At 41.1% G+C, this 23561-nt stretch overlaps 1 protein-coding gene across 1 annotated transcript in view; it reads left to right on the top strand.

Moving 5' to 3' along the window:
• The window catches only part of CAP2 (cyclase associated actin cytoskeleton regulatory protein 2), a 62569-nt gene extending 40268 nt beyond the window's left edge, over positions 1–22301 (top strand). Inside the window, exons 7-12 of the mRNA XM_086608996.1 lie at positions 11063–11252; positions 12125–12300; positions 13531–13654; positions 13878–13960; positions 20525–20665; positions 22218–22301. Of these exons, the coding sequence (XP_086465122.1) occupies positions 11063–11252; positions 12125–12300; positions 13531–13654; positions 13878–13960; positions 20525–20665; positions 22218–22301 (798 nt within the window). The remainder of the gene's footprint in view (positions 1–11062; positions 11253–12124; positions 12301–13530; positions 13655–13877; positions 13961–20524; positions 20666–22217) is intronic.
• Positions 22302–23561: the final 1260 nt, after the last annotated feature.

Below are 23561 nucleotides of genomic sequence, written 5' to 3'. Positions count from 1 at the left end.
CGGACTATGCCACTTTCTCTTCACACCCTTCATTAGACACTGTACAAGTCCTTACAGTACTCAAGTATTCAAGTGCAAGTTCAAACACAGGAGACCATGATCTGTGTCTACTTCTTAGTTTGAAGCAATGCAAAAACGTTTAAACATGATAAATTAGAAAACGGGAATTATCTGCTGCTTTGTAGGTTTCTGTAGTAAAAATTTAAAATATTAAACATGAGTCTCTTCCTTAATTTAGTACAAAATTGCACACTTGCTACATCCTACTCTATTTTAATCAGTGAATGTGAAAAGAGCTAATGGTTTTTAAATTAGTAGATAAGAAAAAGAAATTTTAGTACCCTGTTAGCAGAATTAGCCTAAGAATCTGGGGCAAATTTAGTATTGTTAATACAGAGAAAGAATCATCTTCACCTTTAATGGAACTTTACAAGTATTGTAAGATAAAGATTTGTTATAGCCATTTGATCAAACAAGAGGAACTCTCTGGGAGTACTGGTAATCTCTTTCAGAAGTATGGCTGTTGCAGATGGTATTTGGCTGGTCTTAAACCAGCATCTCAACCACCACATCTTTCCATTTCTCTTTTTTGAGTTGTGCAGGAAATTGCTGAATACAAATCTAGGTGTGACTTGTTTAGTCATATTAAGCATAGTTTCCTGCCAACAGTGCTCATTCCTCATGAGTGAGGAGCACATTACTGCATCCAAAGTATTGATTTCACTCACTTTGGATATCACTGAGATCTGAAAGTTGTCTTGGAAGTATGGCTCATTTAAATTATCATTCATGTAGTGTGTGTCAGAAGGATTAAATTACAAACACGTTTTTATGGATGTATAATTTTTTAAAGTTTTACTTCATGTGAGTGTAAGGAAATCAGAATGCAGTTAAGTTAGCAGGTTGTTTAAATAGCTTGTTGTTTAAATGTTGTTTAAATATTTCTATGCAGCTTGGTAACACATACATTCAAGAAAGCAATGAGTTACTCAAGTGCTAATTTGATTTTTGTTATACATTTTAAAGTGAGAATGAAAGTCACAAATTCATGCTGTGTGAAGTTAAGCACAAAGGTCTGCAGAATCAGGGCCCAGACAGAAATGCGATATATATAAAAGCTGTAGATATATTCCAGACACAGTTGTTAATCATTGCACGCAGCAGCTTCCACTTACAAGCAGAAAAGGAAAAAAGGAAAAAGCAGTAGTTTGGCAAGGCGTGAAGAAAGTGGCACATTTCTGAAAGGGAGGCATCGATAAGGAAATGATACATTATTCTAGAGGGAGAGAGAAAGAAGGGTTTTGGCTGTGTAAGTAGACATTTAAAAGTGTATTATACCAATAATTTAACCTTCGTATCTGCAGAAGTCAACAAAGCAATGTGTGAAGCTTTATATAAAAAGCTATTAAGTAACATATTTGAGTATTTCTAAAGAGACTGGAGAGTCAGGGAGAACACTAACTACTGCTTCTCTGAGAGCTGTGTTCTCATAGCTTGAACTGCAACAAATCCTCAGGAGCGTCAGCCTAGATCCGACTATGCTTGGGTTTCCAAAAAGGAGGGGACAGGGTTTTTTTTACTGGGCAGTTGGCCTTTTTACCTGCGGATACCGCGTGCTGTGGTGTGCACATTTCTGCCCGTGCTCCGTGGCATTATCACAAAGCTGTGCCATTTCCAGCCCCCCTGTACCTTTCCATCAAGCTGCACGGAGCAGCTGCAGCCAACCTTGGAACAGATCACTTGTGCACGCAGTAAAGTGTTCCTGGCTCTGGCAGTCTGCTTTAGAGGAAAGAGAAATAAATATCTTTATACATTTCAAGACAGACATTAAAACAGGTGCAAAAGGTTGAAATAATGGCTAAGCAGTCGGCTCTGACAAAAGCAGTGACCTCTATCAGCCTCATAATAAATTTGTAATAAAACCAGATGCTCACAGATTTTTGGATCTAACACAACTCTCTCTCCTTATTCACTTTGGCTCTGGTTCTGCCAAGATGTGTGATGGTATTTTTACTCCTTGGGGGCATCATTTTGAAATGTGTGGGACTGTGTGAGGAGAAAGCCAAGAAATCAGTGGAGTCAAGGACCTTGAGACCTTTGTGTGTTTGAGCCTGTTTTGCTGCCCAAGTAGAGTGGTGATACAAAACTAGACCCTACGTAAATCGCAGGCATTTCAAGACATGATGGACACGGTTAGGATATTTCTTGGTACTGTGCTCACAGAAAAAACCTACATATTTAAAGCATGTATGTTTGCGAGCAGGATTGTCCCAGAGAGTAAAACGTTCCACTCTGTGTTTTCCCCACGATCTGAAGTACTCGTTTTCATTAATTGATTGTGCATATGTCAGCGAAAATGTGCTTGTTACTGGAAGTCAGATGCGTCTACAGTATTTCCTTAAAAGTGTGATTTTGCAGTTCATTTTTTTGAATGTAAAGTGTGAGCTGCCTCCTGCCGCACATGCCCTGTGGTGAGTAGCAGTTCACCATGCTCACTACTTCTCAATTGAGCCACCTTGACAAAGGGAACCGTAGCAATTACAAACCTCATGGAGATTTGCAACCTTTAATATGCTGCTACGTGTGACATTCTCAGATGTCACTGAGTCTTACGCAAAAGCTGTTATTATACTGAAGTGTTTTAAATGCCCAGTGTAGCGTTTTACCCATGCAGCAACTGTTATTTTTGCTTGCCGCAACTTTCTGACTTCGACATGAAATCTACAGCTGTGACAGTAACCTACATCTTTTTTCAGTTCTTACTGATAAACAGCAAGTGCCCTTTTCTTCCTGTTGTGTTTTTTTTTTTTTCTTAAAAAAGGGATTCTATTCAAGCATGGCTCTTTCTTCCCTCTCTGCTTTTTTTTTTTTTTTTTTTTGGTAGTGCAAAGAAATGAATAGCTGTAACGTAAGCTCACAAGAATGCCTAATAAAAGTTTGTTTGCCACAAGGACTGCACGAGTAAGCTGGGGGGAGTGAAACTTCTGCTCCTATTTCTACAGGTTAACTTTGCAGCAAGAAAACAACCCGTAATAATGAGAGACTGCTGTAGTTCCCCGTACATCAAATAAGTGTTAAGAAACAAATCTTGCTCAAGGATAATTGTCTTGAATGTTTCTCTCAGTTTCAGGTGGATCTGCAGTTAAGTGTGTGTTATTTGTATGCAATAGTCATTTAGGACAAATTTTGCCAGCAGGATTATTTGCAAACAGGAAATATTTACAAACTAGCAGTGAATTTCATTACAATGCCCAGTTTCTTATATAGAATTTCACTAAAGTGATGAATGTTCCCCCCTGCCTTTACAAATCAAAACGAGTTCTTAAGAGGAAGTCTGCATCTTTACAAGCAGTTGAGATTTATCTATATCCTCTTCCCATTGAAGCCAATACAGTCTCTTCAAGGCTTTTTTTCTTGAAATATAATTTTAAAAAACATTTGTAACTCATTATGTAGTAGTCTAAAAAGACTCTTTAAAAAAGTTTAAATTCTCCTCAGGCTCCACACCGAGGAGAACCATCATAATTCCTACATTAGCCTGATTGAGTGCAATGATGCTAGGCTCAGAACAGACTTCGGCCATTTCATTCTTGTCCAAAATAATCACTTCCAGACATCTTATAAAATGGCCCTGCCTCTCTCCTGTACTAGCAAAACATTTTCCTGTAACATATTGAGGTGAATAAGCTGCAAAAGACCAACTTCTGCGGGCAAAACCCTCCTATTATCCTTCCGTATCTCTTCTATGCTGTATTTAGTTTGACCCACTTATCAAGAAGCCATTCTCTGAGCCACTTCACTAAAGCTAAAGATCAAAACTGTAGTGCCAAATTCCAGCCATCGTAGCCACCACTGTAATCCTAGAAGCCTCATTCAGATAGAAATAAGGGCAGCATAGATACACTGATTTAAACGCCTATATCTTGGATAAGATGTAGACATTTTCAGAGTGCTCAATTTTTCTCAGTCATAGCCTTTCCTCTCCTTTTCTCTCCCCTTCCATTCCTTTCTCTTCCCTTCCCCTATTTCCTTATACTTTTTTTGTTGAAAAATTTGCATCCTTTAATCTCAACTGTTTCTTTCTTAGAGAATTGGCAATGTTCAGTTTTTGGAACAGTCAGTTTAGAAACTGGCCATCCTGGCAACTCTACAATAGTTTCCTCTTTTGTGGAGACTGCCTCAATTACATCCATGTCCCTTTGAAAGAGAGTAGTTTTACTCCCTTATTCCAACAATGGCTGACAATATTTGTCTTTACTGGATATGAATGGTGTCCTTTTAACATCAGTGACCAAACATCGTTCAGACATGTTAAGGGAGAACCTGGGAGAGGCTTATTTGACAACAGCTGTCAAATACAACCTGACCTGTAACATAATGCAACCTAGTTCCAGTGGAAAAAGGAAAGCAAAAAGCAAATTGAAAGGATGTAAAATTAAGAGAAAGGGAAAAGGCACATCTATTAAAACTTTACTATATTTCTACAGGCACTGGTCTTCTTTTCAACTGAATGCTTATGTGAGTAAAAGATGGTTTAATGTGCCTGTGGGAGCTTGGTACTTGTTGACAATTACATTAGTACATACAGTTCTCAAATGATTTAGAAGACCCTGGCTGTGTAAAACATTTCTGGTTGGATAACTGTGAAGAGCTGTTAAATCCTGAACAGGTGATAAATGGCAGAAGTGTATTACAAGGGGCTTCAAAGTTTGAAAACTCAACAGATAAATAATTCTGCTGAGGCCCAGTAAAAAGAAAAGAGCTTGGCCTGGTTTTTGTTGTTTTGTGTTTTAATTCACAAAGATTACAGACACCGTAAGTCAGCTGTTCCCTCTAGTAAACTGCGGATCTCGGGGCAGTGTAACCCCTTGCAGACAGGTGGTTTAAACACAGTAGGTAATAGAACTGTTGTGCTAAGCTACTTTGACACAAAAAAACACCTTAACAAGAGCTCTGTGCCCCTAAGTCACAGTCCACCTGTTCCCAAAGGTTGATACATGATATTCTGGGCTTCATGATCCTTGTCTTTGGCTGTGCGTATGTATGGAAAGAGCGATACAGAATGCTGAAATCATGTTAGGTGTGAAAGGAGGATTACTGTAAAGGGGGAGGGGGAGAACACAGACATATCTCTTTTTTTGAGAAGAATGTAGTTCCTATTAGGATTCCTGTTTGTCTGCTGCCATGAAAAGAAGGCTTTTCAATAAATTAAGGAAGGGATTTTGTGCCTCTAAGCCACCTGTTACCTCAGCCGCAAATAGATACTTACCCCTTAATATGAATGGTTAATCAAATAGGCACTATCTGTTATACACATCCATATATCATTTATTTATAGGCATTATATAGATGTCCATAATCTCTTTGTCCTGAGTAAAAACAAGCGTTGCAGCTACAAGAAACGTGTGTCCATTCAGGTGCTCCACAGCAGGTTGCCACCACAAGAACTTTGTTCCCCCCAAGTTTCCGTGCTGCCCTGCGTCAACCTAAAGCCGGATAAACACAGAGGAACGTCGCGGGTGTTTGTATAGGGCCTGGCACATAAGCCCCTCGTGTCCCCAGAGATACGAGCCTCTGACTAGGGCTCCTTACTGCTGCAAAACTTCAGATAGAGCAACAGTGACATGGAAGGCTAAGCCAGGGAATTGTTCAGCAAGAATGGCTCAGGAAATAGTAACATCTGTGATAAGGTATACAAAGAAATCCTTACTGTCTCTCAGTGCCTGGGTTTAACCTAAAGACATGTCAAGCTGCATATGGCCACCAAAATTATTGACAGTGTGGCATCCAGAGCACTTGTGTTATGCACGAACTGCGTTTTATTTCTCTAACAAGACTGGCTGTTGCCCTGTGCTCCAGCAGAAGCCTTTAGGAGAAATGTGCTGTAACAAGGCGCAGCTTCTCAGAAGCAAAGGGCTTCACTCATCTCCACTGTAATTTCAAGGGAATTAAATGAGATTCAACAAGGATGAATTTTAACCAGCCGGCTGCTTCAACATAAGCAGTCATTTCTTTGTTCCAGTGAGCCAGCTAGGTAGCCAGCAAGGAGATGAAGAGCACCTCACCCTTCTCCAGTCCTGCAGGATAAAGGTAGAAATACAACATACTTTGAGGCTGTACTGCAACCTGTGTCCAGTGACAACGCGCTTTTATCAGACCCAGCTCTATGAGCAGCTTCAGACACTGTCACTAGAGGAAGCTGCTGAGCCACAGTCAATGGGAGGCCCTTGGGCCTCTCTGCAGATGGTTCTGGGCTCTCCAGCAAGGAGCAAACCCTGACCGGTCCCTATCACCCCATTCAGGGCATGGTTTAGTCAGAGGTTGAAGACAATTTTTTCCCCTGGGAGAAGATTTCTGGAATGTTCCATCCCCTACAGAGCTGTTACTACCTGGCCACAGGGCCCACATCTCCTGTTCTTGACAGGACCTTAGAGAATTACATTTTCCCCTCATTTCAGAAAGCTCCAGGAACAAGGTGTAAAGCAAATCAAGTTCACTATGGTATAAAACTAGCAGGTTAAAAGTTAATGGCTTATTTTTGTGTTACATTTTCACGAAATAAGACTGAAGCTATCTACTCCCCTGATAATTCTTACGAGGAGGTTATTTGCAAATGATGGAAAAATGGCCACACCAACACATTAGTGGGAACAGTCGGCTGCCAGCATAACTTGACGCGATGTCTGTAGGCACCACAGCACTGAGAACAGCAGCTGTTACCAAGGCAAACAGCTGAAATGAAAGAGGGAGAAAGGCGGCTTGCAAATAACCGCCTTTGCTAGTCCAAATGGCTCTTACCACTCTTTGTGTAAAGATACACTGTTGTTAACATCTGCTTGAAGTTAATCTGAAGAGTTGTTTGCAAATAGCAAAGCTGGGAAGCACCTGCTGCTTTAGGATAGATGAACTTTTGCGGGCATGTAACATGCTATTTTATTCCAAGCAGCTCTCACAAACACCACCCTATACAGAACAGAAATGAATGGACTCTGTGAAGGGCACTTCAGTTGAAATTGGATAGGACTACACACAAGTATTGCCAGATACCACAACAGTTTGAGTCTGGTTCAGAAACACACTACAGCCTGAGGGTCTAAGTAGTCTTAGAAGGGTGACTAAGGAAAGCAAACCAATTGCCAGTGACTTAGGTTGGTAACTTGGAGGCCTATGTATTAATAGGGGTCAAGATTAATCAAAAACTAATGTTCCTGGAACTACTTCAGTAGGCTGATTTTAAAACCACCCTTTGCATCAGCATGTTTGAATACAGCACAGGTCTCATCTTCCTGGCATGTATGGAATGCAAGAAGTGCAATGTATTTTCCACATTTCCAGTTCACTTTTGTGCTTTCTGTCCTGTTGTTAGAGTCTCTCTGAGCCACTCTTCCCACAATGAATTTCACCTCGCTTGAATATTTGTTTGATTTCCATCAGGTAGATCAAAATGGCAAAGAAAAGAAGACAAAAGCCAGAGGGAGACTGGACCCCTCTTTGCAGCAAGTCTCCGTACGCCTCCTCATTAGTGAGACTTGTCTGTCTTTTCCATGCTGTTCTATTTCAATGGGAGATTGTCCTACTGGATGTGCCCATGCCACAGTAGACAGTAAGACAGTAGATCTACAGTGGAGCAGTTAGTCCCTCCGTGTACTTTAGCAACCTTTTTTCCTTTGATTTGTCCTTCAGTTTTTGCCTGGCCTAATGCATGGTTGAAGTTGTTTGCAGTTTCCAGAATGGCCATAGATGTCCAGACATAATCGAAAATATCGTGATGCTCTGTTAGCTCATGTAGCCATAACTCAGGTCATAATCTAGACAAGAATTTGTCATGCAGGAGAAAAGTTAACAACAAAGATTCAGTCCATCTCTTCTTTCTGTGACTGCACAAAATTAAGAGGAAAAGTAGGAAGGGTGACTGAACTCCAGGTATCTTCCGAGACCTTATGACAGCTCCTGTGTTCTTAATTAGATCTAACTCATAATCTTTTGAGCTCAGTGGAGATAGCCACTGACTTTGGTGGAGGGACCAGGCTTGTAAAGAAAAGAGGAGGCACATGGGCAGCATAAGTGCAAGGGATAGTTTTTTTCCTACTCTTGAAACCGACTCATAGGACTAGAATGTCTTCATTCCTCAGGTCAAAGAATGAAATTTTTGACTAGACTTGTCTTTTCATCGGTACCGCTCCAGAAGGGAAAGATGCTCCTAGTTTCCCAGGTCCTCTCCTACCTCTGCTCTTTCTTGAAAAGTAAATAAGATATTCTCCAGTCACACAAAACCAGGTCCAAACTTGATTGATGTGTTCAAACTACTTCCTTTTGTCTATACTTTCACAAGGTAGTTCCTTCAGAGTTCTGGGAGAGAGATCATCCACTTCCACAGCTTAATCCCCCTGAGATTTTGCTTCCACCTCAGTTGCTTAGACATTCCCATAGTTTTGTTGCCATTTGGGAAGCTGACTTTGATGCACTACTCAGCAACATCATTTGAGCCCAGAGTCTCCTGCAAGACCTGTGATGGCCTTCAGTTTGACACTTTAAGCAAAGAGACTGGCAGAGTGACCCACCACTCCGTGTTGTATGCAGAATACCCAGACAACTTCTACATCTTTTTTTCTCTAATGCATCTTTGCAGCCTTTGCAGAATTTAGTTGGTGTTAATTCCAAATGAATATTTGAGTCTTATACACACAAGTTTCTGGAAAATCACAGCACTGTACTTACGCAGGTGGAAGCAATAAGGTACGTTTGAGAAATCAGATGTCAGTCTGGAATTCGGGAAATCAGATTTTTATCTCAGACTACAAGTTAATAACCACTACCACTGCTACTATTAATCTTCCATAAGGCATACATAATTTATGACTGCATGCTCACACTGCACTGTGAACGGTCAGTGCCATTTCTGGGTGTCCTGAGTATTTTCCAAAGCCTTGCAAATGCAACGTTCACAATTCTGGATAACCAGGACATAGTGGATTCAGTTGCTATGGTTGCAGGCAACAGATAAGGAAGATCTCTAGTGCACTTCAGGCAGCAACAACGGATCGTGCCACTAAATCCACTTACATTCTTTTTTTTTATCACAATATTTTGCAGTTGTGCTGACTCTGCTGCAGGTGACATTACTGGCACGAGCAGAGGCAAGAAGACAGGCACTGTAAATTGAGGGCCCTCAATTGTGCCGAAGTTGTCCCCAGCCTAAAACAATAAGCTGTAACTACTAAGTGTGTGAGCAGAAACACTCTTGAGTTAAATGTATCCGTGCAACAAAGAAATGTCTCTAAAAGCAGTCCTCATCAGTTCCAGTATATCTTGACAATAAGTGATAATCAATTCCAAAAAGGGATTCTTCTCATTTGTTTACATTTGATCAAAAAGATTTAATAGCATAGAAGAAAGCTCCTTCTTTTAAGAGATCTTGGATCCTTTCAGAAACAATCAAACTGTTACATCAGTTCCGTTACTCACCCAAGTACCAACAGTCTTTTTTGTGCAATGCAGTTTTAGTGTCACTAATGCGACAAAGAATCTTGCTATGTATTCATCACTAACATGTTCCACAGACAGCTCCTTCACACGCAACTGTACTTACGTGCTGAAGATGCATGTGCCAATAGAGAGTGTACATTAAGAGGTTAACTAATATTATTCCCTTTCCATGCTACTCTAATTAGGGCCATAATGACCAAGAAGTTTGAATGCAGTTACTTACTCACAGGGGCCAGGCTTCTTTTTTTTTTAAAAAAAATAAGGTGTATCTGAAGAGTAAAAAAAAAAAGAATACGTGCACCTCAGCCCCTTTCCCATTATCAGTTTGAGATTACAGGCGAGAATAAATTTACTTTTTAAAAGATAGCTACAGTTTTCACTCATATGAGATGCATGAACCAGGTGGATACTTTGCTGTTTCAGTTTAGTGGCAAGCAGCAAGGAGTGGCATCGTAAATGGTTAAAAATATCCTCTGAGCCCAGCTAAGCAATATCTGGTTCCAGTATTGATTACCAGGGATGCACGTTTAGCCACCTGTATCTCTTAACAAAGGTAGCCAATTAGAGGAGATGTGACTCCGTAAGTCCCTGCCCTTTTCCCATTGGATCTGCCCACCTAATAAACGTGTCCTGGTGCAATGCACAATGGCTGTACAGCTAGCTAAATTCATCAGAACCAATCTAATTTTCCACAAAGGTTCTTTTAAAACAGTCTCGGCTCTGCTGCAGAGAGGTGGCATCAGAGTGACACTCAGTGGCAAGACAGAAAAAGTAATTCTCAGTTTCTCAGATTCTAACGTCTATTGTTAGGATGCATAAAATTTTAATTAGATCATTATTAGTATTTTCTGTCTGTTATATAATATTCTATATAACCAGTATAATTCAGACCAAAACATGCACTTTTGATTATGCAAACTGGAAAGAAATATTGGATTACTTACTTTACCAGTGCCCCCCTCACTCATAACTTGTGTGCTGTGATCTCTGGCAATTGAAAAAAAGAAAGTCACCATGCTTTTACATTCTGCTGTATCTGAATCTTTGCAGATTACTTGAACAGTCTGAAGAATGGCATTTTGCATCTTGCATACAATTTGGGATGTTGCATATGTATAACTGACAGTTCATGACTCTCCCAGTTGCTTGTGTTAGCTCGAAACACTTTCTGTATGTTTCTGAATGCACACCAATCTACGGCTAACTGAATTTGGTATCTGAAAAAAGGAGACATTTTCCCTTTTATACATATAACTAAACGCTGGAATAAACTGTGGAATCTTTACTGTTAAAGATGTTTAACACCAGCCCTGACAAGTATTTTAAATAAATATTTCAGGTGGAGTAGTTCTGCAGTAAGGTAGCACTGTGGACTGTGGGTCTTTCCAGCCTTGCCCGCTTTGATGCAGGGAAAGAGTCATAGTGTTACATTTGATTATGGTGCCAGAAATTCCTCTGAGCCTCTGGCTGCCTGGAGTCACTCAGAGCATTCAAGGATGGTACTAAGTAAGAGTTATCATAATACAATGTTCCATGAAACACTGTCTGTAAGATAATTTCCGTCTGTCTCCAACAGGGTCCGGTTGCATCGCCCATGTCTATGCGATCTGTTCTAACAAGCGGGGCATGCCTCTCCCCACCGCCGCCACCGCCACCACCACCTGGACCTCCCCCCATCTTTGACACAGAAACCGTAAAGGATGAAGGAACTGCGTCTCGCTCAGCCCTATTTGCACAGCTTAACCAGGGAGAGGCAATTACCAAAGGTCAGGAGAAAAGAAGTCAAATTTTTGGTTCATGAGTCAAACGGTATCAAGAGCTGCTATATGTATTAACCCAACTTCCACTGCATTTTTAAGTTACATTTAAGCAGCTCAGATCTTTCTGAGGCTTGCACTGAGTCTGATGGATAAGCCTGCATACCAAAACCTCCTTTAGAAACAACAGCACCCAAATGCGTTCAGCATACTTGAAATTCACACCATTTATTTAGAGGTATCCTTTTGGTTTTAAAGCAGCCAAGCTGGACATCTTCAATCCTCAGTAGCTGGTGAACCTCTAAGTTGCAATTGCAGTAAAATTTTATCCTCCTTTGTGATTCCCATTCAGTGTACTAACCTGTGTCAAAATGTGCTGCATTAGGTGAAAAGGTATGGCTTACAGCTCAGTGTGGAGTACAATCATAAAGCTTTTTGTATTAATACTGGACAGTTGTAATTAAAGTGGATGGTTGTGAGTTTAAATACATACAATTGATATATCTGCCTGTAATGCTGCAGGGGTAGGTCAAATATTGTCATAAATTAGAAAAATAATCTCATTTTTATGGATGGAAAAATGTGATATAACAAGCTCTCAGAGATTGCTACAGACAGAAAGAGACTAGAAGACATTGCAGCATTTCCTGCTAAAGATACTAACACAGCCCATCCACAGTAAAGGAGATTTTATATGAACTGCTAAAGATACGTAGGCAGTTACACTTCAGGTCGTTACGCAGGCAAACCTTGAGGAAATAAAAAAATGCAAATTCACAGAATAATTTAACACAATTACAAATGAACCTTTCCTGCTTAAATATGAACACCCTTAGGACTGGAAAGCACTGTCTTTCATAAACATCCTTTTTTTTTTTCAGGGCTTCGACATGTCTCTGATGACCAGAAGACTCACAAGAACCCCAGCCTACGTGCCCAGGGTCCATCTGTTCGTTCTCCGACAAAAAGCCATACTTCAAGTCCCACTTCTCCCAAGAATTCCCCACAGCAAAGCCATGCCCCTGTCCTGGAGCTAGAGGGAAAGAAGTGGAGAGTGGTGAGTTCCAGTCGCACTTCTGAATCGCACCCTACATATTGCAAAACAGGTTGAGTGCTGGATGTCTTTTGCAAAAGGCCATCTATGATCAAGGTGCAATGAATCAAAGTTACCACCAAAATGGGCTGATTCTTGCATTGCTCTACCTTGCTGCAGTTTAGTTTTTACTATTCTGTAGCATCTAAAGTTAATTCATTCATCTCTGAGAATCATATACTAATCCGTCTGAACTGGAAAATGTCAGAACCAGCGTATAAATTCCTTGAAAAATCAGACAATCCCTCAGAAACAAGTCCCATGGAGAACTCCAATTAAAAAACTTCCTTGCAGGCCATTCACATGAGTGAGAGAGAACAGTATTATCACGGAGCACTTTCTCCAGCTTTGTTAAAAAATGGAATTATTCATTTATTTTTCATTACCATGCAAGCATATCTCCCATCCTTAAAAGTAGAGGAGTGTTTTCCTTTTGCTCAATCTACAGATGGAAATATAGATTTGTTTCAAGTCTGGGAGTTCATTTATGTAGGCATACACCAAAGAATCTATGGGTGAAAATTCACATGGCTGTGTTGGTTAAAAGAGGGAAGAAACAATATGCAGTTTAGTCATGCAGAAGGTTATATACACAGTCGTTACCACGGAGTTGAGTTTGCGGAACGTGCCGTCACAGTTTGCCTGTGTTATGTTGCCATAGGGTTATAGTACCTGGAACCTTCCTTGTGGATCCCTAGTCTTTCCTTGACATCCATGGAGTGTAAGTGTCCCTTCATGGTTCACAATGAAATTTCTTCACCTATTACTCCTTATTGTGTGTGGTAATGCCTGCACCTGTTCAGAACACACTGTATAGACCATTATATAACCTTTGGGCGAACAAAAACTTGCTCTGCTCTTCAAGGTGCTGGTCTAAATCGGATGGAAGCCAAGCAACAGATTTGTGAGGGTATTTTTAAACTGTTGTGAACACAATGTCTTTCCTACAAAATGAATGAGCTTTGCCACGGTCTGTGCTAAGTTCTTCAGTTCTGCAGCTCTAAACTGAACATGTGTCATCTAAGGGTGCGTTAGGTGAAATACCCGATCACCAAGCAGACTAGAATTTTAAGCCACAGGAAGGATATTGCTCTGTTGTAACGGAAGATGCAATGACTTGAGGATAAGTTGTACTAAACTCTGACTGGTAGCTAGTTAAAGACAACCAATTAAATAAATTTTCTTTTGAAACAGGAATATCAAGAGGATAAGAATGACCTCGTCATTAACAACACTGAACTCAAGCAAGTGGCCTACATTTTTAAGTGTAACAAATCTACACTTCAGATAAAAGGCAAAATCAATTCAATTACTATCGGTGAGTGGATAGCTCAGCTGGGCTTTAAATGCCAGTCTTGAAAAAAAGGACTTATGTGATTAATAATGCATCTGAATCATTCCATTCACTTTAATGGATTGGTCACGTGAGTAAAGCCACTCGGCTACCAGTGCAAGACTGGGAATCTCTGTAGTTAATGTAGCAGGTGTGCGTATATTTGCTTTTATCTTGCCTTTCTTATTTTTGATTGCTTTTACTCTAGACAACTGCAAAAAGTTTGGCCTTGTGTTTGACAACGTTGTGGGAATCGTGGAAGTGATCAATTCCAGGGATATTCAGATTCAGGTGAGTATCTATTTGAGAAACAAAGGTAGAAACAGACAGAGAACAAGGAGGAAAGAAAAAGGCCAAGGTGTAGCTACAGGAGATTTCAGAAACTCACAGGAGCACAACAAAATTAAGAGATTGATGCATCTAAAGTATCTTTATATGCACTAAATCTGCTGATGTTTTTAGAAAATGCCTGTGAAAACTATTGAGCATCACTGAACAAACCTCACTTAGCCCAGTCCGTTCTGGTTCCAGTGAAGCTGAGAGGTCTATACACTGTGAGAACTGTTACTTCTGGCCCTCATTTTTTTGCTTTCATGGTAAACATGAACTTGAAAGTTCAGCGGTGCTTATGGAAGAAATTCTGGCAGTTAGCTAACTGATTTCTAAGCCCAGAATATGGTTACTTCTTTTTTTCTCATTCTCTCAATGGAAATGTTCAAATAGACTTTCAAAGGACAACTAAATGTCTTAAAGTGAAAGTGGGCACCGGGATTTTGAAAATATTCCCTGCTGGTGTTGTGACATATTACATGAGTAAGTAATGGAGTCAGTTGCCTACAACTGGACTATGAGCCTCTACTGGTTTTGTCTTTGATAACCAGCAAGCAAAGCTTCATCAGCGATCATCCTCCTTGTGGTTCTCATTAAAAGAATATATGCGTATTTTAAATCTACGTGTTGCCCTCTCTGCTGGGGACACTTGCCCCATTCGAAATACAGACAGTCTACCAGATATCTACAGCACCTCACTCATCCCACTCCGAAGAGGTCTAACATGCTCCTCCACTGGGTTGTGTGCAACATACACAATCTAGCCTCAAGAAGGGACTTTAGGATGTATTCTTTTAAGTGAAAAAGAACTGAAATGTTAATTAAATTATATCAAACTGCCAGTCTTCAAGGAAGGTGAGGTGTTCTGCTGTATGACATGAAATGTAGACAGTTCTGCTCCATAATTCAGAAATACTGGTCACAGCCACCACAGTGAATAACAGCAAGGTGATTTTTTGTATCTTGAACCTCATGCAAGCGACTGGCATTGCCACCAGCTGTGCATCATCTTCTGAACTGCAACAAGCAGTTTTATTTGTGATCACTACATGTCTTCTTATGGCAGAGGCAGTTAGTTAAAGAAAAAGATCCCAGGCATTTATTTAAGTGCTTTTTAAATAACTAGATAATTTTTATAATTACCTCTAGAACTACTCATGAAAGCTGAACAATTTGCATGTAATGAATAGCAAAACCACAGCTTGTTAATACTCAAATAAAGGGGAAATATTTTTTCTAAAAATCAAAATTCTTTTGATTAAGCAGGTTCTGTGAATATTGCATAAGGCTTCTACGCCATGGAGCAGAGTCTGGAGGTTTGGAGCCTGGCTATATGCCATATGCTGCTTGAATCAGGCAGCTTCCACAGGGTTTGAGTATGCCAAGTGCTGAACACCTCCATTTTCTCAGTACTTTGAAGACCTGAGCTTACAATTTGCAAATACCTGATACGTGCAACAAAATTCAGTAAATTCATTCCTACAGATTTTGCTATTAATAGTTACTTCAGTGCCGTGTTGCTTGGCTCTCCTTCCTCCCACTGGGGTTTTTTTCCTTGCTGATGTTTGCAAAATGTATTAAACACACCCTCCTTTTGTTCTCTACTGCATGAGAAATCATTAAAGAAAAGAAAGATCAGTTTAAGATGCATCGATCCACTACATAGATCGAACTTCAGGATCAGAGTGGGATGCAAGAAGACAGACCGCTTGTTCTTTATTTGCTGTCACATTTGAGGAATTGAAGCTGAAAACATATTCTTAACTTCATAAAATCATAGAATCACAGAATACCAGATTGGAAGGGAACTCAAAGATAAGCTGGCCCAGCACCCTGTCCAGCTGAATCTTACAAGCATCCAATGTTAGGGAATCCACCACTTTCCTCAGGAGATTATTCCAATGGCTGATTGTCATTGTGAAAAATTTTCCTCTTGTGTCCAATCAGAATGTCCCCAGGAGTAACTTGTACCCATTCCCCCTCATCATTTCCGTGTGACTCCTTGTAAAAAGGGAGTCTCCATCTTCTTGTAACTACTGTTTAACTACTGAAACACAGTGATAAGGTCTCCCCTAAGCCTTCTTTTCTCGAGACTGAAGAAACCCAGTTCTCTCAGCCTTTCCTCATATGACAGGCTTCCTAGACCTTTGATCATCTTTGTGGCCCTTCTCTGGACCATCTCCAGCCTGTCCATATCTTTTTTGTTTGGCGGGGACCAAAACTGAACACAGTATTCAGGTGTGACGTGACAAGCGCTGAGTAGAGTGGGATAATGATTTCTTTATCTCTGCTGGTGATGCCTTTGTTGATGCCACCCAGCATGCTGTTGGCTTTCTTTGCCACACATACTCACTGTTCACACATATGGATCCTGTTGTTCACCAGAATCTCCACATACCTTTCTAGAGAGCCGCTTTTTAGCTGGGTAGATCCCAGTCTGTGCTGCACTCCTGGATTATGTTTTCCCAGCTGCAAGACCTTACACTTGTCATTGTTGAACTTCATAAGGTTCTTGTTAGCCCACTCTTCCAGCCTATCCAGGTCTTCCTGCAGGGTGGCTCTCCTTTCTGAAGCATCCACTTCCCCACTCAGTTTGGTATCATCAGCAAACTTCATCAGGTTGCACTTGATCTCATCATCCAGACCACTTATGAAGATATTAAACAGTGTTGGGCCCAATATCAATCGCTGGAGGACCCCACTTGTGACAGGTTGCCAGTTTGATAACCCTGTGGATGCGGCCTGTCAGCCAGTTCCCCACCCATCACAAAGACCACTTGTCTAGACCATAATGCGACTGTAACACATCAATTTCTCTAAGAGGAGGCTGTGGGAAACTGTATTGAAAGCCTTGGAGAAATCCAGGTAGACAATGTCCACCACTCGCCCCACATCTCCTGAGCAGGTTACTTTGTCTTAGAAGGTGATCAGGTTTGTCAAGCACGCTTTGCCCTTGGTGAATCTGTTCTGGCTTCTCCCAGTCATGTGCTTAATTTGACTTGTGATAGTCCCCAGGAGGATTTGTTCCTTAACTTTACCAGGAACTGAAGTAAAACTGATGGGCCTGTAATTTCCTGGATCCTCCTTTAAGCCCTTCTTGTAGATGGAGGTGACATTGGCCTTCTTCTAGTCTTCTGGGACATCCCCCAATCTCCACAACGTCTCAAAGATTGTGCAGAGTGGCCTTGCAACGTCAGCCAGCTCTCTTAACACCCGCGGGTGGGTATTGTCAGGGCCCATCGATATCTGGGGTCAAGCTCCTGTAATAGTTCACATACCACCTCTTCCTTCACTGATGGTGGGTCAGCCATGGTCAACCCATGTTTTTATTCCCAAGGCCTGGGGGCCAACAGTGCTGGTAAAGACAGAGGTGAAGAAAGTGTTGAGAACATCTGCCTTTTCAGCATTGTTGGTGACTAATTCACCTCTCCTGCTTAACAGCAGGCTAATATTTTCCTTCTGATTCTGTTTGTTGTTTATGTATCTGAAGAACCCTTTCTTGTAGTTTTTAACATCTCTGGCCAATTTCAATTCAAGCTGAGCTTTTGCTTTGCTAACTGCATCTCTGCACACCCTGGTAATGCCCTTGTAGTTCTCAATGGGTATCTGTCTGCTTTTCCATCTTGGGCACACTTCTCTCTTGATTTTGAGCAGACTCAGAAGCTTGCAGTTAAGCCAAGGGAGTATCTTGCTCCACCTACTTCCCTTATCTTTAAAGGGGATGAACTGTTTTTGTACTTCCAGGAGAGTGTTCTTGAAGAACTCCCAGCACTCACTACCTCCTTTACATCCATGGAATCCCTCCCAGCTGAGCTCTGAGCAAGCTGAAGTTTACCCTTCTGAAATGTAAAACCTTTGTCTTAGTACTAACCTTCAGCAGGATCCCAAACTCCACAATATTGTGATCACTGCAGCTAGGGCTATCACTAACCAAGACATTACAAAGCAGATCTTGTTGGTTTGTGAGTAGCAAGTCCAGCAGTGCCTCATTCCTAGTTGGCACATTTAACATTTGTATGAGGAAGCAGTCCTCTATGCATTCCAGGAACTTGATGGATGACATGTAAGCTGCTGTATTGTTCTTCCAACAAATGTCTGGGTACTTGAAGTCACCCATAAGAATCAGGTTCTGTTGACCTGAAGCTTGCTTAAGTGACCCAAATATTGCTTTGTTGGCCGTATTGTTTTGGTTTGGAGGTCGGTAGCAGATGCTTACTATAAGATCCCCCTTGGAGACAACCTCTCTGATCTTGATCCAGAAGCATTTGATAGAGCTATCACCATAGTTGACCTCTGTACATTCAAGGTTCTACTTAACATAGAGCGCAGCTCCTCCTCCTCTTCTTCCCTGACTGTCTTTACAAAACAGCCTGTAGCCATCCATTGCAATCCTCCAGTCTTGTGAGTTGTCCCACCATGTTTTAGTTATTCCTATGATACAACTTCCTGACTGGGCGCAGAGCTCCAGTTCCTTGTTTGTTCCCCAGGCTGCGTGCATCAGTATACATACACTTGAGATGCTTGGTCTCCTGGTTCTCCATCTTGGGAGGCAGCTAAGGAACATTCGTCACTGCTCTGGTTGGCCTCACTTATTCCCCAGTTGGATGGAATGGCGTGAGTGTTGCCACTTTAGACCCTGTCCCCCAAGTCTTTCAGTTTCAAGCCTGCCTCACTGAGTTGGCCAGCCTGCTGCCAAAGACTCCCTTGTCTCTTCCGGACAGGTGGATCTCATCCCTTCCTAACAGGCTGTAGTCATCAAAGAATGTCCCGTTGTCATAAAAGTCAAAACCCTCACGATGGCACCAGCCACAAAGCCAGAAGTTGATTTGCATTATACGTCTATTTCTGGCTGCACCCTTTCCTCTAACTGGTAAAATGGAAGAAAGGATAACTTAGGCACCAGTACTTTTCACTTGCACTCCCAGGGCTTTGTAGTCTTCCTTGATTCTGCCCAGGTTCCAGCTTGCAGTGTCATTCGCGCCCACATGAAAGAGCAGCAATGGGTAGTAGTCTGCGCCCTTGGCAAGTTGTGGCACTCTCTTGGCAACACCTTGGACCTTAGCTCCCAGAAGGCAGCATACCTCTCGTGACTCCCTGTCAGGCTGGCGGATGGGTGCCTCAGTGCCCCTTAACAGAAAGTCACCCACTACAAGCACTCACACCACTGTGTGGTGCTGGAGCAGTTTCTCCTTGCAGACCTTGCTCGTGGGTGTCTACAGCTGTTAAAGCTTTGTGTGGTTTTGCTTGTAATGTCAGAGGGTGAAGACTGAAGCAGAGTCCTGCTTTTGTGGGTCACCAGGGTCCAAAGTGCCTCATTTTCTGTGGCATCCACCACAGGAGCATGGTTTTGAAACCACTTGACTACCTCTGTCTCGGCCCTTCTAATACTGCAGTTTGACTGCTTCCTGCAACACGCAGCAGCAGATCATCAACCTGTGCACATCTTTCGTGCTCACCTTTTCTCCAGGAGAAGGGTCTGAGCACTCATTGTCACCTACTGTCCATACTGAAGTCTCTTTCCTTACCAGTTCTGTCAGTGTGGAAATGTCAGACATCTCAGGGGCTTTCTCTGTAGAAACACTGGTTTTAACTCTTGAGGCAAGAGTCCACCATTACTACAGAGACCTAGAGCACCTCCCTGGGCTTTGGGCCTACAAGCAGGGTGCACGGCCCTGCTCACACGTCCTTCTGCTCAAACTGCTTGATGTTGCAAACTTAAATGATGGGAGATGTTCTTTAACAAGTACATATCTATCACATGCTTTTACTGTTTTATGGCTCAGAATAACCTCTGCTCTCTTGATGCACTGTCCAAAGTACATTGCTGTCCCTGCCAGAGAGGGCAGGAGGAGATGGAAGCATTTTTACTGACAACCAGTGAGTCAGCCACTTAGCCATGAAGAAATCTTCTAATCTGTAGAACTGTAAATAGGAGATCTCCCTTTCACCCCTCAAGTAAATCTTGTGCTTGGCTTTTAAAGTGACAGAAGAAATACCTTGAGAAATTTAATTAAATTGAACTCAGTACTTTTTTAGAACTGTAGCTGCCTGAAGGGGATAAAAACCCTTTCCTATTGTATGCTGTAAAACCTGGAAGAGCTTTGAAGTCTTCAGAACATATTACAAATCACTCCTTGAGTACTACTGTAAGCTGGCATCTTTCATTTGCCCTAACTGGGTTGGACTTGACATGTTTTGATTCCTTAACCAGTTCCCCCGATGAACAAGGTGAACACCACCTAAATATGGGCACAAAAGTACAACTGAAATTAGAATTAGGGAAGCACTTTCATCAAACTGCAAGTTAAAAGCTTGCTGTTTGAGTTTGCTGTTGTGTGTAGATCTTTGTTACCACCACCAAGAATTTTCAGTCTCTAACAAATCAAATATAAGCATCATGCAGGCAGCTGACACACAGATCAGATGTTGGTGGCCAAAATTAGATCTGGCAGGCAAAGAGGATTTTATTAACAGTATCCTTGTGTGCATTTTAAGATTTGATATTAAGTAGATTTTATTTTGCAGGTGATGGGGAAAGTGCCAACCATTTCTATTAACAAAACAGAAGGCTGCCACATCTACCTCAGTGAAGAATCATTAGACTGTGAGATTGTGAGTGCCAAGTCATCCGAGATGAACATCCTCATCCCCCAAGATGGCGATTATGTGAGTGAGATATTTTTAAAGCTTTCCTCCCCCTTCCTCACTAGTCTTGGTAGCTAACAGCACTTAAACTGCTAGGAAAGAAACTAACACACCACACATACTATGTCACCAAAAAATGATCCCAAAAAATTGACTTTCTATGTACCCATATCTCAGCTATCAGCGCAGGAAGAACTTACTTTCTGGCGCACAAACTAATTTCAACGATCAGACATGGCATTATTTCTTTCCATTTTGATAGATAATGGCTTCATCTCCTGTCCATTTAATTTTCTTTTTTGATATCTAAACATAGTCTCCCAAAGAAACTCACTTCACACAAGAGCATGCAAGCTTGAACATGATGATGCTAAAACTAAGATTAATACTACTACTACAGATTAAATAATACAGTGTAATATACTTGTTTTTTCTAAAGCTGTTGATACATGGGTAGCAGCTGTAGTATTTTCCAGTATTTTCAACGTACATCCTTAAACACCACTTAAACCTGTGCATTTTCCCAGTTCCTTTTCAGTTCTAGTCAGATTTTCATACTGTGCCCACCAGCATTTCTCGAAAAGTCATGCTTTGTCACTTCACACACTAGCAAGGGGTCATGCAGGCAAAGCATACTCTTAATAGCTTCCTTGTTTCCTCAACAGAGCAGTGCTGAAATTGCACTGAATGGCCATAGACAGAACTTAAATTTCCGGTAAATCTTTTGGGCTGGAATTTTGTGTGGTAGAGGGATTTAGGCTTTATAAAAGAAAATATGTAACAAGAGAATCCTCATGCTCCCCATTTCCAAAAGTGACTGCTGGATGCCCAGCTTCAGGTAACTGAAACTAATTATTTTCAGTGGGTGCGTATTCACCTATTAAAAACCCAGAAAGGTCCTTTTGATACATCTCACCTCGAATCGCTGTATCGTCTGAAACTACTGGCTATGAAAACACCCACTGGAGGTCTGAATGGAAAAAACCTTCTCTCTTCACATCTTTTTTGGTTTACTGGGAACAGAGGAAGACCAAACGACACCTCCCGTCCTTTCACCGAATACACGGAATGGAAGACTTTCTTTGATGTTCTGCTTCATTTTGTGTGCCCCACAAGGGATGCTGAGTCTTGAAGGGTATCACGCTTAAAATTATAGGGAGTTCTTTTATTATTCTTCCATATTATAGCATTGCTTTCGTCTTTAAAATTAGCCTCATCGCTAAATCTCCACATCTAAATCCTTTCTACTGTCTTCCAGCCCAGACAGTGACGGAATCTAAAGTCCTTTCTGACATGAGGCTTATTTAGTTAGTTGTTCCACATAATGGTGTGAGAGGGATTATTGCAAAGTAGTACCGTACCAAGGCTATTTGAAACTGGGTAGCAACGAGGCTTTTTCCTGTGTGGCATTGTAAAATAGCTTCCTAGGGTAATGAAGAAGGCTTCTCTCTAATCCTGGCATGTCTGAGCTATCAATGCTTTCTCAGTCATGTAGCACTAATAGTATTCCACCAGTTTTCATGAGGTATCCACTGTTTATTTAACCATCATTGTTGCTTTTGTTTCTTACCAGAAAGAATTTCCGGTTCCTGAACAGTTCAAGACAGCCTGGGATGGATCTAAGCTGGTCACTGAACCTGCAGAGATTGTGGGTTAACCTCCTAATGCCATACAGCACTTGCTGACTGTGCCCAGACCACAGCCAGCACGAACAAAGCAGTCACGTAAAGAGCTAGAAGTAGCAGTAGCTCCTACTGCTGTGATAGGCCTTCAAGCATCAGCTCTGCATGCAAGAAACAATAACACATCCGGCACACTTTTGTTAGGCATCTCAGTATCTTGCACATTTCCACACAGTTTGCCTTCACATACGATTTTAATTCTCAAGGACGTCATGTGAACGTAATGGATTAAAGCCCCCAACCCTCCAGTCACGTTACTGGTTTGAAATACTGTGTATGTTAAGCCAAAATACTGCATGATACACTTTGTTACCATCTTGCTTCAGTGCGTTCCTTTTTCTGTTTCTGCTAATCAAAAACAGCCTTGAGACTTTAAGATGTTTTTTTTTAACCTATTAAGCAACTCCTGTATGATGCAGCAGAAATGTTCCCCTGGGAAGTATGCAGTTTCTTGTAGTTCTGTGGCCATCATAATGGGTTTTGTTTTAAACAAGCAAAAAGGGATAACTTTCAGTAATACATTTTGCTAACGAAAGATAAAAAAAATCTAGTATTTTAATCAAACACTTTTCTAATATGCGTATTTGGAAGATCCCTATGTTTTCTGAGAACTAAGATCTTATCATGGTCCACAGACTTGCTGTTGCCCTCTAATTTCTTGCAAATTAATAATTCTTTCCAAGCTAAAGCCTCATCTTAGCTAAAACCTTGCAGCAAATCACTTGAAGGTTTGTTGCTCCTCAGATTTCTTTTTTTTTTTTCAAGACAATCTCTTTATTCTTTAAAATTTCACATTGTATCTTGCATCCTATTCAGAAAACCAAGGGAGGCATATATGTCAGATACCAGCTAGTTTCCTTACTAATAACGTTAGTCTCTAAAATATTGCTGTTGTAGCTCATACTCATTAAAAATCTCTTCCTTTTCTTCCCCACATTTGTAGGGCTTACTCAATTTCAAACATGTCCACAAAGCAAAGCCATAGATCTATGTCATGCTAATTCTGACCCAAACAAAGGGGTAATTTCCTGTTTAGCCCTTTGATTCTACTTTATAGTCCCTATTGTATATGCTTTTTTAACGAAGGTGAAGTGTTGTATACAATTGTACTATTTCAGCACATAGTACGAATAAAATTTTAAAAATTTAAAAAGTCACTTTATGTTTTTGATTACTTGTAATACTTTGTAATAGTGAAATCACAGTGAGATGCTTGCAGAGCTAGTTACAAGCTA

This window comes from Tauraco erythrolophus, chromosome 3, assembly GCF_009769465.1.
Source record: "Tauraco erythrolophus isolate bTauEry1 chromosome 3, bTauEry1.pri, whole genome shotgun sequence".
Classification (NCBI taxonomy): Eukaryota; Metazoa; Chordata; class Aves; order Musophagiformes; family Musophagidae; genus Tauraco; species Tauraco erythrolophus.
This window is presented reverse-complemented; position numbering and strand designations above follow the sequence as displayed.